Here is a 17,579-nt window from a genome sequence, read left to right as displayed (position 1 = left end):
TGCAGGGGAAGTAATCCCAGCCAAGCCGAGGGCCAAGGCGCAGAGAACAGCGCTGTCTGGACCTGCCCTGCGCAACCTGGAGCTCTGCTAAATCTGGATTTAGGATTTCGCAGATCGGGGTCTCCCTCCCGCAGCCTCTGCCCGAGCCGGGTCCGGGACCGGCCGCTGGGAGGCACAGGAGGCGTGGCCTCGCGGCGGAAGCGAGGGAGATTGGCGGAGCGCGGTGGCCAATGGGGAGGCGGCGCGGGGCCGCGGCGCGCGTGCGCGGCGGGTTTGAATCGTCGGTCAGCGGTTGAGGCGAGCGGGCGGGGCGGGCGGCCATGGAGGGGGCTGCGCGGTGAGCGGGGACACCGGCGCCGGGCTGGGGGGACGGGACGGGACGGGACGGGACGGGACGGGACGGGACGGTTCCGGCGGCCGCCGTGTGCCGGGAGGGCACCGGGACCACCCGGACCTGTGCTGGGGCGGGCGCCGGGGCCGAGGTGCGTAGGGGAGAGGGTGGGGTGCAGGGCTCGGCCTTTGCCCGCCGGAGCTGTGGGGGTGTTGAGGCCTCAGAGGGGCCTTAACCCGTGCCGGGCAGGGCTGAGGCGGCCGCCTGACCTGCCCTTTGCCTTGCAGGAGCTACGAGGCTCAGATACGGAACTACCAAGGGAGTGACCCGCTGGAGCCGTGGGACAGGTCAGCCCGCCCCCTGGCTCGGGTGTCGGCGTCGCTGCTGGTGGCACGGCAGGGTTGTAACTTGCTTGAGTGCGTTTCAGGTACGTGCAGTGGGTGGAAGGATGTCTTCCCCTTCAAGAAAAACAAAACCGCTTGCCCAGTCTCCTGGAGCAGCTTGTGAAGGCGTTCGCGAGCGACAAGAGGTACCACCAAGATCCAAGATTTGTTAACTACTGCGTTAAGCTGGTAGGTACATGGTTTTGGGGTAATTAAGCTATCCTAAAAAATTGAAGTCGTCCCACCGTTCTGTAGTTCTGTAGTTCTGTGACTGCAGAGAGCTGTGGGAGGAAAAGTAGCCCACAGGGATGTGGTGTGGAATTCAGATGTACTGCTCTCTGCAGGAGCTCTGAGAGCTTTTCAGTCTTGCTGAAGGATAGCGTATTTTTTTGAAGCTGTGTTATTAAGCTGTTTAGCTTGTGAGAGGTATCTTATCTACCAACTGGTTTTACCTTTAGAAAAGAATGCTTTTCTATGATGGTAACTAAGAAATCATTACTGGGTTTTTGCCTGCAACTTCCTTGGATCTTTTTGAACGTGCCTATGGCTTCTGCATCTTTCTCTTATTCAGGCAGAGTTCATCACTTCTCCTTGCCTGTATTTTGACTACCTATATGGAGAGGGAATTGGTGCAAAGGCATCTAACTTCTATGTTGCTTGGGCTCAGCAGCTTGTAAAGGAAGGCAATGTGCAGTGTGCAGGAGCTGTCCTTCAAAAAGCACTTCACAACCAGGCACAGCCACAAGAGAGCCTGCAACAACTGTATTGGTAATTCTGATTGTCTTTTACGTGTTGAGCTATTCAGGTAGCGTACATTTTTTGTTGTTTTGTTTTTTTTTTTCTTGTGTGCATATGTCCTGTGCTGTAGCAGAGGTAGACTAATAATATTTTTGTTAAAGGTAGGTATAAGCTTAACAGTACTTCTTCACCATTCAATATTTGTTGGGTGTATTGAGAAAAACTGTACCAGCGTGTCTTCAGTGAAGTAGGGCTCAGAAAGAAACCCCCTTAATTGATTCATTTCCTGTCTGTTTTCTGTTAAGTTGATCCAGACTATAAAGATGCATAGCCTGGCCTGCTTCAGGCAGCCTACCTTGGAAATACTGTGTGAGACCTTAATTCCTTGGAAGATCAAGCAATTTGGCCATGCTCATGACACCTGGCTTTTCAAGTTAGGGACATCTGTATGCTTTCCAGAGTGTATTAACTGGCTGTAGCTCACCCTATAGCTGCCTGTGCTTCTATTGACACTGTCAGTTGAATGCATACTTCAGCTGCTGCATGATTTGCAACCTCTTTGATTTTGGTTTGTGGCCATAGCTGGAACTGCAGTGAAATCAAACATCAGTTCCTGATCTGAGCTGGACTTTTTAGTTCACCTTGGGGATATGTTGACAATAATAACATATATCCAGTTTCTTGTGCTTACTGCACAATATGTAGCTGAGAGCGGGTGCCTGTTGGAGTTTAGCACTAGAGCTGTTGGAAGCGCTAGAATTGGTGCTTATCATGATGGTATGTGTTCCCTCTGGTGATGAGAAAACAAGAACCCAACTTCCATATACTGTTGCCTATTGGAGGCTTTTTTTATTTTGTGAGTGTGAAGCTAACAGGATATGTCCATATACAGTAATAAGTGTCCTGTAAGTAACTTGAATTTTTTAATGTTACATTTCATAGCATGATGACCGTACAAGGAAATCAAAGGTTCCTGGGGAGGAGGGAGGAATGAGGGAGAGGTGACTTACTGATAGTAACTGACATTTCTTGCAATTCAGCTGGCTGCAGAATTATGATCCTCAGAATCCTCCTTTGCAAGGTGAGGCTAAAGATATCTGCCTGTGAGCTGTAGCTCAATTAGATGAATCTTTTACCTCGATCGGTGAATTTTGTCAGTGAAGAAAGTAATTTTACTGTAGAAACTGATATTTATTCCCCGCCCCCCGCCGTTTTCCTGGCCATATTTAAAATTCTTAAGGGGCGTGTATTCAAAATGAGGTATTAATTTTCCGATACTTAAAGTTAATAGAAGTTCATAAATGAGAAAATGATTTCTACTCATTAATGCAGACCTATATTATCTGTCCCAGGTGCTGCTGTTATAAAACCACTTCAAACTTCTCATGCTGCAAATCAAATGGCTCCGCGAAAAGGTGTTTCAAATCTTGATGACCCAGTGTACACTTGCAAAAATCAGGTAAATGACTTAAGCCACTTACACGTTGTGGGAAAAATGTGGAGCCCTCACATAAAGTTTAGATTGATGAGCTTGACTGAATAAGAAAGATAAAATATATTAACTGCATCTGATGTATCTCAAAAATGTTACTGATGTGATGCTTACAGCATAAAAACATCTTCATAGAAATGTCTCGACTGGGAAGCATTGGGACACACTTTTGAGTCACTTGACACGTTTCCAGAACCACAGGCAAAGAGCGATCCATCTGGCTGGTTAGCATTCTTTGGAGGAATAATGTTATCAATAGATTCTGTGCCAGTCATGCTTCTAGGGAGATGCTGACACTGAATTTTGGTGAAATTCAAGTTACTTCTTAAATACCCTCTCTAGGAATTAATAGAAGATAATGCCAGAGGAAGAAGAGAAGTTTCCAGGCTGGTCCTCAGTGGGATGGTGGCTTCTTATAGAAGTCAGTCTGTTGAGCTGGGAAATGACTAGGAGGTCACTTTATCACAGTTCATGAGCCCCTCTTTAGCTTGCCAAGTTAGCTTGTCTCTAGCAAGTTCCAGCTGAGGGTCTGTTCATACTTCATGGAGATCTTGGGTTAACTTTACAGTCCAAATCCTGTCACCCTGTAGTCATCTTACTTCACTCCTTTCCCCACAATAAAACAACAAAAAAGGAAACTATACTTCTTGTAATTCAGCTAAGTACCAGAATGCAGCACTCTCGTTCTTCTGAGGTTTGGCAAAGCTAGTTACAATTCTTCACAGTCTTTCTGGCACAGTCAGATGAAAGGTGAACAGGGGGTGAAATTAAAGACTGAAAGATTGTGGGTGGGTGGGAAACTGATGTAACCTTTCTCAACTTGGTCCTCTTTTCTAAAGTGCTTATGACTCTTTCAGTTTGATATTGCCTGCAAACACTGAAAGATATCTTGGATGATGGAACAGAGCTTAAAACTTACTGCCTGTTCCTTAGCCCTGAGGTTGGATAGCTTGTCAAAGAAAGAAATTGGGTAGGGCCATCCAGTCTGTTCTTAACAAACCCAAGTGATCTGTAACTTATGCTCCTGGTTTTTGGAATAGAAATTACCTGTTCAACTAGTTCCAGTGTCCTTCTGGACTGCAGTTTCCAGAACTACGTCTGTCTCTCAGTTCTCTGGGGTCTTGTTTGTTTGCCAAAAGCTCTCAGAGAAGACAGCAAACTGTTATATGGTTAATTCTTCAGGATGAACTTCCTCAGGCTCTGATGACTTGTAGAGCTCTCTTTCTAACTCTTCTTGCCATGCGCATGGTCTGAATTGTCATCTCTTCAATTAGAATTAAATATTAGGGGCTTTGTGGTTGCTGGTCTTGTCAAAATGGGTGGTTAACTATAATATTGGAATTCTTTCTTTCTCATTTTTTTATTTCCCCTGTCCTACGTTAGGGTCCTGATTCTGCTGGTACTCAGTCCTGCTCTTCTGGTGGAAAAGAAGTGTAAGTTTTTGGGTTGGTTTTTTTTTTTTTGGTTTTTTTTTTTTTAAAAGTCACACTGTAGGACAATTAACATGCTCACAGAATAAATCCAATAAACTTGAATAGAACTTTTTCTTATTTTCCCTCACAGAAAGTATGTTACTTACATCTCCAAATCTGAAGTTCTCCCTAAGTCGTCATCCACTGTTGTTGAATGTGAGCAGGTTGCAATGTATGACAAAAAACTGCTCATATGTGAAGGCTCTGAACTTTCGTTTGAGGAGCTAAGAGCCAAGAGATACTTCAAGAAATACGAGCGCCTCAGAAGACAGCAAGAATGGGGTATTCTTCTCTTTCCATCTAGCTATTTCAGAAATGTTCTTGAAAAACTAATACTTGGCTGCATTCATTTCTTTTGAACCTCTCTACTGAAGCCTGAAAACTTTCTCAAAGCCCAAGTTGGCATCCCAATACAGAAACAGGGTGGGGTGAGCTTGGAAGCATCAGGTAACATGCCACATGACTGACATTGATATTTACTGTTTAAGCTTATCCCTTGGGTTTGTCTTTTGAAACCTAGGTTGTCATCGTGGTGTTCCCCCTGAGGAAACAGGAGGAAAGTGTGAGGAACTCTGATCTGTATTAGCTACCCTGATGTGAGCTCTAGCTGTGGCTCTCTGCCACCTGTAATTCAAGATAGAGAGCATCTTGGTTCCTATCGGTAGGCTTAATCAGAAAGAGCCCACAGTATGCTTTAAACTGTCACATGCTTACATATGATGCCACAGTTTGTCCAAGTCAATTAAAGGCATGCTGCAGCTAAGAGAGCAGCACTCCATCTTCACTTGGCCTTCTTGGCAAATGCAGCTGTGGGATGCTCCTTGTATGGTCAGCGATGGCATGCTTGTAGCTGGGATGGTCTCAAGGAAAAGTTTGTCATTAGAGTTAATACTTTTATTTGCTGAATGATGACATTTTGGAGAAAAAGCAGGTGGGCTTTCAAACAGATAAGTCCTAGGGAAGCAAAACCAAAACTGAGCGCAAATAAAGAGCAGCTGCTCAGAAGTGAGTTAGTTGTGTATCTGACCATTTACAGGAGGGGGAAAAAAGTTGCCAGGGAATGTTGCTGGATGAAAGAATTACTTATCTCATTGGGTAAAGGAAGAAATGGATAAATTGTAGTCAGTCGAAAAGGGAGAGAGATTCAGTGGGAGGAAAGACGCTAATGCATTTTTAAAACAAGTGGTTGAGTCTGGCAGCACAAGCGCACACCAGCTGAGAGGTAGGCTAGCCTGTGAACTCTGCTAAAAGGCAATTAGGGCTGCTGCTGGTTGCCAGGCCAGTGCTGAGATAGTGTTGTGTAGCCCTCCCTCGAGGGATCAGGACTGAGAGGTTAGGCACTGAGTCGTGTGGGAAATACCTGCTTCTCCCAAACTTATGCCTCTAGATCCTAGTGTCATCCTGCAGTTGCACAGACTATATATATTTAAATTTTTAAAATTCAAGCAGCTTGTAGTCACTGTTGAGAAACTCATTTAGATACTGATTAACTGTTTCACTTAATAACATTGTTTAATCCTTAGAAGAAGAAGAGAGAGACTCCATAAGGAAAAAAGAGTCAGCTGTCCTTGAACTGCAAGCCCTGCAGCAGAAGCTGGAGCAGCTCACCCAGCTCACCAAAAGCTTGGAGGAAACTAGACTGGAACCAGCACCAGCATCTACATCATCAGCTGAACCAAGTAAGACAGTGGTAAGTATGTACTGTGATCAATAGGAGCAGTCTTCATGAACTTATCTCACAAAATTTAACCATCCTTTAGACAGTAACCAGAGGAGATTGTTAACCAGATCTGGACGTTCAGGCTGCAGTGCCTGACTAGTATAGATACCTGGCATAACTTTAAATACTCGATGACATATGTTTTAATTGTTAAACCCAAAAGTTCGTTTTTGCTTCTTCGCAATTTAGTTTTAGTTGCATATGAAAGTTCTTTTCTGCATGAAAAATCATTCTAGTTCTGCAGAAATAAAAGGGAAAATGGCAATGGCTATACTTTTGGGGGGGTGTTTGAGTGTAAAAGAACATTTCTCATCTCTGAAGGTGCATCCGCATGTGACACCCCATGCAGCTCTACAGCAGAACTGGATGGCATCTTGTCAAAGTTCAGATCTGCAAAATGCCCAAGGTCTGGTGCCAGACCAGCCTCAATCAAGTACTTTATCATCCACTGCTCTTACACTGCAGTCAGTGAAACCCGCTGGCCACCAGATGACATCAACCTCCATGTGGGAAGTAACACATAAGAAGGATGCAGTCAAAACTCAGCTAGAGCTTGGAGAACTCCAGAACAGTTTGTTACACCCTCCATTTGATAATATTGCAGCTCGGGAACGGGCACATCCTGATGCAGCTTCTAACTGGAGCACTGGAGAACAGTACGTATAAACAGGCTAATTCTTGGCTCTGCAAATTGTGCAGTCTTCAGTATCTACACGTCAGCTGAGAATTAACTAAAAAAAAAAGTCTCTTTCTCTTCTGAAAAGAAATCTGAAGTAGCTTGTGGAAACCAATATTTAGACATAGATCAAACTTACAGTCCTCATTTCAGTTTTTAATTCCTTTAACCCTGTGTTTTAGTTCTAATAACTAAGAGGAAATTCAATGTATAACTGAAGTAATTATTCAGCATTGCTGTCCCTGGCATGCCTGAAATAAACAACAGGATATGCTTAGTGCATGCAGATCCCATATGTTACATCTTGGCCACAGAGGTCTCCAGAGAAGAAAAAAAGCACTTGTATTTATCTTCTGCGCTCTTGCTTCTGTGACTTAGCTAGTATAGGAAACAAAATTCAGGGGCAGAGGGAGAAACCTAGGTTGGCAGACAAGCATGGCTGAGTGAGTAGGCTTGGCCAACAAGAGGAAATGGAACCAGTTGTTATTCACTCATATTATGGAGTTACTTGGAGGCAAACTGTATCCAAAAAGTATTTAATGCCTGCATTTTAACCTTTTTAAAGGAGTCTGCTGCCCTTCAGGTTTTACACCTATTGGCAACTGTGTGAGAAACTTTCGGGGGGGCAGTTTCTAATAATATTCTAAAGGATCTCTCACTTGCTTCATTTATGTGACTAAAAAGAGTCATTCATGGGAGAAAAACATAGGGTAACTAGTTGTTGTCTCTCTGGGATGTTTCCTGTGTTCTAGGCTGGGAAAGGCCTCTATACTGCTTAGAGTGCAGTACTGCTAAGTCCTGACCTGAAGCTGGAATTTAAATGATAGCTTTTATTTCAAGCTAATGTTCTTAATCTTTCCTTTGAAGGCACCCTAACAAGAAAGCTGGTGGACTAACTGCTTCTGTGGACATGAAAGAAGGTAGTAAGCCCAGTTTTGATAAAGACTGGTGCTATTGGTATCACCATTACTGGCTGGGGATCAATAGCATGCGGCTAGTTCCAACCCTAGCTAAGCTTTTCGACTTTCCTAACTCCATCCCTGCATGTTTGGGCAGTGTCCCTATATCCCTTCCATGGAGCCAGTCCCTGTTTCCACCTTCTGTGTAACTCCTTTTTGTTTGAGTTGGGACAGGAGGACTGTTTGTCCTTGCTGGCTTCCTGCCTGCTTGACTCTCTGTGTCAGAATGGGTCGCTCCCGTGAATTGAAGATGGAGTCCTCAGGGGCCACCCAGCTGTCCAAGGTCCCTCTTGCCTTTCAGGGCAGTCTCCCTTGGGAGCCTGCCAAGCAGATCTCAGAACAAGTCAAAATCTGCTCTCCCCGAAATTCTGGGTTGTCATTTTGCTACTTATCTTGTTCACTTTTCTCACTAATGCTTTGCTAGCTACCGAAATGTTAATAAACAATCCCAGGCTACTTCAGAAATGATCTTGCTGTGCTCTTTTCTAGCATCTAGAGTTGGAAATTCTTCCTTTGCTTCTGGAAATGCTTCTCAAGCTACCCCAAACACCTCGCTGAGAGGAGCAATGCAGGCAACACCTTTCAAAGTGCAACCTTCACCTACGGTTCATACAAAGGAAGCGTTGGGTAAGCATCTGGAATAACATGCTAGTTCCACTGGAGTTAATGGGATCTTGCCTGGTAATTTTAGCGGTGCCGAATATACAAGGAGGCTATCTAGTGATGGGCGTGTGCACCATTCAATCAAAGAGGAAAGTAAAATTAAATTGGTACTCTTCCTTTGCAATTTTCTGGATGACCCAAAACTTTTGACCAGAAACAGATGCTTTAATAACATCCCAGCAGCCACATCCTGTAAACTCCCAGATAAGTCACTGGTGATACACCTGCCAGGCTTCTTTGGGCAGCACATTCTCTGAGCTGCTCTTGTCAGTACTGTCAGGGACTCCTGTTTCTGAGATGAAGACCTACAACAGACTAATGTGGAAGAATGTTAGGAGGTTAGTAAGTCAACTCTGGTTGATGTTAAGCTTCCCCCAAAGCTGAAACAAGGGTGACTTATGCAAAAGGTCTTTGATTATTTAACAGACATTGTCAATTCTAAACATTGCTTTTTCAAAATCCTAAAAGGGAAATTGCAATTGTTTCTGATGTCAGATGTGGAGTAATAATATCCTGATGCTGTTTTATCCCTTTTGTACTCTTCTGCCCTGTTCTTCTGTTTTGACAGTAAGCCCATTAACCGCTACCATGTAGCAAGCTGCTGCAGCTGAATATGTATCTGTAAAAATAATGATTGAAAAACCCCTTGTGATATTCATTAGTCTTCCAAATATCTAAGAAGATAAAGGAGAATTTGTTCCTTTAGGAGAACTTTGAAATCTCATCTTGGAGAGGAACTGAAAAAAAAAAAAAAAAAGGCCATGGCACCAGCAAGTATGTGTTGGCCAAGTCAGATCTTCCTGTGTTTGTTCAGTTGTCTGGAGTGTTTAAATATGAAGGAATAATTGGTTATTGGCATTTGATAAATTATAAGAATATTATAAATAATTGGCATTTGACTACTACACAATGGAAGAACTTCTGAAAATTTCTTTTACTGTGAGTGATATTCCTGTGGGGTTTGTTTTGGTTTGGTTTCTTAGGATTTCTCATGGATATGTTTCAAACACCCATCTTGCCTGAACCATCTACTCTTGAAGAGAGCGAGGAGCAATTTGAAGTCTTTTGCAGAAAAAGTGGTATGTACTATTTATTTTTTTGGTCCATTATATTTCACTCCTTTATTTCCCATTTACCCCTCCCACGAGTCCTGATAATTTTGAGATGAGTAGTTGTTTGAGTAGGTGTGAAGAAGCAACTTCTTTCCTGATAATTTAATTTAATGACAAGTTCCAAATTTTGATACACAGTCTGAGAACAGCAGAAGCACTTTACTGTTAGCAAGCCTATTAATGTGTTCATTGGACATGTTGCTTCTCCCTAGAGACTTCTCTGGTATTTAAAACCTAACTTTGAAAAGGGTACAGCTGGTACTTCATATGAGTAAAGCTTTTTCTACAACATTTTGCAGGCTGTGTGTTAGTCTCTGAATTGCCAGCTTATTGTAACAGTTAAAGTTGTCTGAAAACCAGGCAGTAGCAGTGGCTTGCAAGAGATATTTCACAACTGGTCAGATGCAGCCAAGAAGGCTTCTGTACTCTGGCCAGGCTTGGTTTTGAGATGGAAATATCTTCCCCATTTCCAAAAGGAGACATGATTTGAGTGGCAATTCTGAGGATGCTCCTGGTCTAGCTAGATGCAGCCATGACCATCAGTTGTCTGGTTAGGGGTGAAAATGTGACTGTATATATAATCATTATTGGGTGAAAATAATATTGGTTATCTCTTATTTTTAAGAGCCTGATGGAAGTCTGAAAACTAATGTCATTGCCCCTGTCATGCCTGCATTTTCTATCTTTGAAGATGAGAATGAAAAAGAGAACAGTGGGTAAGGAGGAAAAAAATAACAGCTGAGTTCATTTTATAAAGAATTACGTATAGGATTGATTCTATTCCATATAATTTTGCTGTGACTGTATTTGCAGTATCAGGATTGGCTTGAATACAATCACTAGCAGCTGTGTGGAAGTGGCATGAGAAAGTTGTAGTTGCTTCTCTGTGGAATTGCGCAACTTTCCTGTTTGGATAGTGTGCTTGAGATGCTTAATTTTCTGGAAAACTGTGGATAGCTTGTTTCTTTGAGCTACTGCAACTTCTCTAAGTATCTGCAAATGGGATTCTTTAAACAAATTTTACAAAATAAAAATTAAAACCAACAGGTCTTTGTTACAGTCAGTCTGCCTGGGAAAGTTTCTGGGGAAAAGCTATTCTAAACTACCTGTTTTGTCAGGATCCCACAGCATAAAAACAAGCCAGAAGAGCCCAGAACTACTGGAGAACGTCCCTTGACTGACTGTACAGCAAGTACAGAAGTGAGTGTTTGGTCTTATTGCAAGAATTAGCCTTGAAAATGGGTTATGTAGTTATAGGGGATATCAGAGGTGGTTGTATTTACCTTTGTTCTATCCCAATCCTTCAGTATTCTTATGAATGATACCTAGCTGATGTCTAGATACCCTTTCCCATTTCCTGCCAATGGGATGAACTTTCAGTTGTTAATTTTCACAAAGCTTCCAGGAACTTGACAGTGGCGATCTCTATCCCTAGAACAAATCCTACTGCAGTTGATGGGTGGATTTGGCATCTGTTTGAGGGAGGAAGAGGGAGCAAAGGACACTTAATGTTCTAATAACCACCTAACAGTTTTCATAGCCAAGGAGATCCATAAAACTTCAGGCTGCTTGGATACATGGTCACCATGTAATGAGTTTTTTTTTTTAAGACTCTTATCGCAATTTTTTATTGTCTAACATTTTGCTGTGGTATTCGTTATTGCCAACATTCAGGTCTGATACAAAACTATGTAAACTTGTGATTTAGGTTGTATTGCCATTCCTTTATTTTTCTAATATTGTAAGTTGGCACATGCAGGTTCACCATTATTGAAACTGACTGCAGAGACTGCTGGTAGGTTACAGTGCAGCTCTGGCAGGGTAGTTTTGATGGCTTAGTTTTAAATATTCACATATTTTTTCCCATCTAGGATGAAACAGGGACACCGGAGTTCTTGAGGGATGATTATACGGTGTGGAATGTACCAAGTAATACTAAAACTTTAGGTCCCAGTCCAAATAACACGAGAGACTTTGCACGAGCTGCCCAGCTTGTATCAACACCATTTAATTACCTGTCAGCACATTCACGACAAGCTTTGGGCAACAAAGGTAAAATAATGAATATTTGAAGTTGAGAGCATCTAATTCAGTACTACATAACTCCATTTCTGTGTCCTGGTTACCTCACAGGCCTTGCCGAATACCGCATAGGTATGGCTCCCACTGCTGCCACTTCCAAGTACGCATGCCTTGCAGAACAGCAGCTGGGAGCGTGGGCTGACCCGGTGCATAAGGTTCCAAGAATTTTTAATTGGGGGATAAGAGAAGCTTTGACTGTGCCGTCAAACTGCTATTCTGAACTGTTCCAAGGGGTTATAAATAGTCAAAAAATTGACTGAAGTCCCAGCACCTTCTTCTTCTGGGGGCACCTTTATGCTTGTCTGCTCCTCTTTAGTCTCGGAATACACTCCCTAAAGAAATCAAGCTGTTGTCTTTACTTGCATATTTTAAAATAGGCTTATTCAGTTCTAGCTTTTGTGATACCTTAGCAGCTTTCACAGCTGCAGTGTGACTTAACCTTCTTGTCTTGGTAAGAATACTCTAAATGTGCTTGCCTTTGGGGAGAATAAACATTTCCTATTGTTGCTATTCCCTTTGTTCAGCCTATGGGGATGACTTGCCACAAATGGATTTGGAGTTTTCTGAAGAACTGCACAAGCAGACAAAAACTAAGAAGCTAAGGTATGTCGTGACTTGCTGAGATTTTCAAGGCTTGAGAGCGCTGGGCAAAGCTATGCCAGAGCAGGCAGGTCTGCTATACTGCTCTCGTTGCAAGTTTTTGAAGTAATCTAGAGCTGACGTATTTGTGTCAGACTGACTCTGCTTAGCATACATCTCAGCACTTTGTGGTGTTAAATGAACCTGGGTATGGTGATAATGCCCCAAAAATGCTCCTATGACTTAAGTTTTCTGATACGTTTCAATTGAAAGTTAACTGTCCAGACAGTTTTAATGGCTGTGTATGTAAAACTACTGATTTCTTCTCAATATTGGCTGAACTTGTTGGCCGATGAACTTGAAAGTTATTAGACTATGGGTAACATGAAACGACCAAATCTTATTTTCTTAAGAAATGTCCATTTTATTCATCTTTATGTTGGCTATAGCCAAGGTTGCAAGCACAGACATTTGACACATTTGCTTAGTGAAGATGCAAAAATACCATGGCAGTACTGTCAATTAATAAAATTTTGTTTTAAATATGTAGCCCTGCTCTTGCAGAACAAGGAGAGCTCCAAGGAAATGTCTTGAAACAAGGAAATGGAATTCAAGGAATTGCTACAGGTGCTTCTCAAAGATTACAGGAGCAGACTGCCATGAGCAGAACTGAATATTCCTCATCTGTTGGGGTGGACAAAATTTCCCATGAAAAGCTGTCTGGTGCTGGGCAGGACAGGACAGCCTGGAGTGTTAGAGCTGCAGGTACTGAGCATTGCCTACAGTTTTCTTCTGCCAAGTCTGAGACCGGAGCAGCGTCGTGTTCTTGCAGCAGTGCTTTGTTCCAATATGAATGTGGTCACTGCAGTAAGCAAACTGTCTTGTGGCCTCTGCAAGGAGATTGCTGCGTATGTACAAGTGACGTAAGGAAGGACAAGTGTGGGTTGTAACTGTATTACATAATGCCAAAGATATTCAGAAGTACAGGAGTACTTGGGAGCACCTAAGGGTTCTTTGCTAGTTGAGGCTCAAATAGTATACTTCAGAAACATCTGTTTTCAACTTGTGATTAAAAAAAAACTTCTGGGCAACTTTAACAGAAGGCATAGGTATAAAAGCTGGTTTGTCAAAATTAAGGAATACTTAACTTACCCCTCTCTGATTTTTGTGTTGTGGGTTGTTTTGTTTTTTTTAAATCAGTGACACTCATTCAAGTATAAGCTTGTGTTACCCTTTTGAAATGATGGTTATCTTATAGCTTTTATAGCTTAAATATTTTTCTTCTTTCCATGAAGTCCTTGTTGAGAACCCTTGGGATAAAGAATTAATTTGCAAATTCTTATCAGAGCTTCCTAAACCACTCCACACGTATGCTAACTACTTTGAATGGAAATCTACTCTTCCGTCCATCATACTGAAGGCTGAATTCCCACTGGGTAAGAGCTACTTCAAATATTTCACTTTAAAGGATTTCTTGATGTTTTTCTAATTCAGTTTACTTGCATGTATACCCAGATAGCTTCCAAATTAAACCTCAGATTTGAAATTAGACCTGGGGGTTTTTTGTCTTTTATAGCATAAGCATTTTTGATTAGGCATTCTGAGTAGGGAATTTTCCTAGTTTTCCTCTCCTAGTAATCTGTGACACAACTCTCAAACTTACTATAGAACAGCAGCCATCCTGTGTCAACAAAATCCGTATGACAGTAATTGCAACATACTTGTATGACTTAAACATTAGTGTTTACTTTTTCAAGGAATGCACTTTGGAATTTGATTACTTCCAGGGAGTCAGACTAAAACAGAAACACTGATTTTTAGTGTGTGGCACTTCACAGCACTCTTGTTCTCAAGAGTGAGTACAGGCTCTCTCCTATGGAAAGGCTGCCTAGCAAGAAGAGACTTGTAAAGAAAGACTAGCACTAGGGTTGAAGCAATAACTGATATAGGCTGGTGCTTTTTGCTTTTTTCTTTTTCCCTTTTTTTTTTTTTTCTTTTGGAGTAGTGATGTCTCTTCTGTGAAGTTTGCAAGCAGGACTTAATGTTGTTAATCTCTTAAAGGTTCCAGCTCATTCCATGTGGACTGCTTGGTTGGAGAGGGAGCTTTTGCTCAAGTCTATCAGGCTTCCATTCTGGATGCAAATAACCCTAGAAACAATCAGAAAGTAACATTCAAGGTAAGTAGTGTTGATTCAGAATAGCTCTGCTGGAAAATTTGTGAGTCTTATATCACCTACCCTGGGTGGATTCTGCTGAGTTTTCTTATTTATAAATATGAAGTAAAGCATATTGGTCTATCCTCAAAGCCTTGTTCAGGTTGAGTGCCATGATGTCTGATTCACTCTACATGGAACATTTTTTATCCTCTTAACTTGACTTGCCTCTTCATCTTTTCTTTATAAAATAGTCACAAGTATCCTAAGTAAGGAGTAAGAGCTACAGCCAGGCTGTCTTTCTCTGCTGAACAAAGGCAGCTACTTGTGCGAGTGCTCTTAGTCCACAGCAAATGAAAAAGTGTGTAGATTGATGATAAAATTGGGGCCACTCCTTATTCCAGATACATGCCCACTAGCTTTCCACAAGCATTTTTGCACTTTGTGCAGCCAGCCTGTTTGGTGGCAGCTGGCTGTTGCATAGACTTTGCTGGGTGATAACTCTCTAGTGCAGTTTTATTAATAAACACACTTGTCTTGATGGTGCTTGTAGATTGTGTGGCTCCCTCTCTGCTCTGCCCTATCTTCTTCCAGGCTGCTTCAGTGCAGGAATGAGCAACAGATGATAGCATGTGTTTACATCAGAACCGCTGCCAAAAGGAAAGTCTGTGCAACTGTGAGGTCAGCTTAGCCCAAGAGGGTTGTACTAGGTCATGCACCCCTGCATCTGCTGCTGGCTGAGAGGGCACATGTACAGTTACTACAGTCTGGCTGAAACATGCTTATGTGATTGAGTTGACATACACACACCCTTAGCCTTTCCACATGAGATCTATTTTTGGAACCTTTTTATGACTCTCCTCTGCAACATTTAATCTTTCAGAAAAAAAAAAAACACAAACTTGTTAACACCTTAACTGAGAGCTTTCTAGTATGTCAAGGTGGTTTAAGTTTTTTTTGGTTTTTGTTTTCTTTTTTGAGCATCAGGTATTCAACATAGTGGGGGAAATAGTAGGGAAAGGAATTGGAAAGGTTTTCTTGTTTTGACTTCAAAAGCTTTCTGTCTTACACAAAATATCCGTTGCCAGCAGAAACATCAATGTTGCAGAAAGGCTGACATTTTAAATAACACAAGAGTGTATAAGCCAGAATGGAATTGTAGTGTGTAATTGAAGTATTTATTCAAGAGGATTAATCATTGAGTGTATCGACCTGAGGTTAATTGCTGTAGATATAAGTATTCTATTTGGTCAAGAGGAAAAATGCCTAGTCTGCCATTAAAAACAAAACAAACAAAAAAAACAACTTGAGAAGAACTTCTGCTTTTAATGCTGATAGATTTTTCCTAGTAAATCAACTTTTTGGTATCAGGTCCAGAAGCCTGCCAACCCTTGGGAGTTCTATATAGCAACGCAACTGGTAGAAAGGCTCAATCCAAGTATACGCCATCTCTACATCCACTTTTATTCTGCTCATTTCTTTCAAAATGGAAGCATTTTGGTTGGTGAGCTCTACAACTATGGAACATTGCTGGTAAGCATGATCAGCTTGTGCTCTGGATCATCTATATTCTTTCGAGTGCTATCACATTACAATATTCAGATATCCCCTCTACTCCCCACTTTATGGACCTTTATTGTGAACATATTCTGTGGTTATCAACATGGACCTGTAATCTGTATCAAGTTGTTTCTGCGTAGCTGATGGTTCTTTGCTACCTTTTTGTTTACAGAATGCCATAAACATTTACAAAAGGCTTCCTGAAAAGGTGATGCCTCAAGCACTCGTAGTCTACTTTGCTGTAAAAATTCTTCATATGGTGGAAGAGCTCCACAGCTGCAAAATCATTCATGGTGACATTAAACCTGACAATTTCATACTTGGAGAAAGGCCAGTATTTCCCTTTGCTACCTGAGATGCCAGCATATCATGATATCATAGCCTTGATACTTATGTGATCACTTCTTGTTGTCATGGTTGAAGGTTTCTGGACAATGATACGTGTGACATAGATGGTCTCTCTCATGGCTTGACACTCATTGACTTGGGCCAGAGTATAGACATGAAACTCTTTCCTGAAGGAACAGCATTTACTGCAAAGTGTGAAACATCTGGATTTCAGTGTATTGAAATGCTGACACAGAAACCGTGGAACTACCAGGTATGAGATTGCATAGACAGCCTGAACGTTTGGAGCTTACTGCATGCATCTGGCATGAATAAATGGAATATAGAAATATTAGACTTTTGCATTAGAGTTCTAGCTTCAGCTAATTGCTTTAAAAATGCAGTCCTGAACCCTCTTCTTACAGAGCTTGCCCTGTTGGCTCCACAAAGTGTTTTTCAGCTAATTTTTAGTGGTCTCGATAGGTTTTTAATATGAAACTTTTTTATGCTTTGTTTAGACAGACTACTTTGGCATTGCAGCAACAGTCTACTGCATGCTCTTTGGTACCTACATGCAAGTGAAGAATGAAAACGGTATCTGGAAGCCTGAGGGAGCCTTCAGAAGGTTGGTGTCAAAAATGTTTTTGAAAGATGCGTCATTAGTACCGGGCTTGTTAGAGGCTAGTTTCTGTACAGCTTTCAGTGTTGCTTGCATGCGTTTCTTGATGCCCTAAAACCTGTGGGTGTTCAGTGCATGGGAAATGCTTTATAGAATTCACTGACTTAAGCACCGGATCAGCAGTGCACGTGGTGAATTGCAGGGCATCCTCAGCTACTTGCTGCCTGGAAAGAGGAAACAACAACTAATGAGGAAAAATCCCATTGGTTCAGTAAGCAGCACACCACAACGGAAGCTGCGTTGTGTTACAGCGATGTCTGCAGCTACTCCAGCTGCTAACTGGGGGAGGGAGCAGGGTAGATATGGGAAACAATATTTTAACAGCTTGAATTTAGAAATTATTTTGATGCATTCTTGTTCCTTTGCAGGCTTGCCAACGCTGACCTGTGGAAAGAGTTCTTTGAGAGCATGCTAAACATCCCCAACTGCCACAGCCTGCCTTCTCTAGGAGTTTTGCGCAAAAGGCTGAAGGACTTATTTTGCAGGTCATATGCAAAGGAAATAAAGTTCCTTCGGAACAGACTTGTTGTGTTGCTCATAGAACACAAACGGTCACGAAAATAAGCATTTAGTTTGCACAGTTGCTGAGCCCTGGCATTTTGTTGATGTGAAATCTTTTTGTAATAACTTGTTTTAAAAATAAATGTTATTGG

General features: G+C 42.0%; 1 protein-coding gene across 1 annotated transcript; it reads left to right on the top strand.

Moving 5' to 3' along the window:
* The first annotated feature begins 256 nt into the window (after positions 1-256).
* On the top strand, positions 257-17,579 carry BUB1 (BUB1 mitotic checkpoint serine/threonine kinase). The gene is made up of 25 exons (XM_075035322.1): positions 257-337; positions 619-678; positions 759-903; positions 1,286-1,482; positions 2,493-2,533; positions 2,805-2,911; positions 4,328-4,377; positions 4,508-4,698; positions 5,940-6,106; positions 6,458-6,792; positions 7,680-7,732; positions 8,261-8,398; positions 9,418-9,513; positions 10,172-10,262; positions 10,665-10,746; positions 11,418-11,598; positions 12,153-12,231; positions 12,758-12,972; positions 13,503-13,643; positions 14,269-14,384; positions 15,732-15,893; positions 16,093-16,250; positions 16,344-16,521; positions 16,766-16,872; positions 17,295-17,579. The coding sequence occupies exons 1-25, from the start codon at positions 321-323 to the stop codon at positions 17,488-17,490; spliced, it is 3,303 nt and encodes a 1,100-aa protein (XP_074891423.1). The 5' UTR covers positions 257-320; the 3' UTR covers positions 17,491-17,579.

The sequence above is a fragment of the Buteo buteo genome, chromosome 9, assembly GCF_964188355.1.
Source record: "Buteo buteo chromosome 9, bButBut1.hap1.1, whole genome shotgun sequence".
Taxonomy (NCBI): domain Eukaryota; kingdom Metazoa; phylum Chordata; class Aves; order Accipitriformes; family Accipitridae; genus Buteo; species Buteo buteo.
Note: the sequence above shows the minus strand (reverse complement) of the source record. Positions and strands in the feature narration are given on the sequence as shown.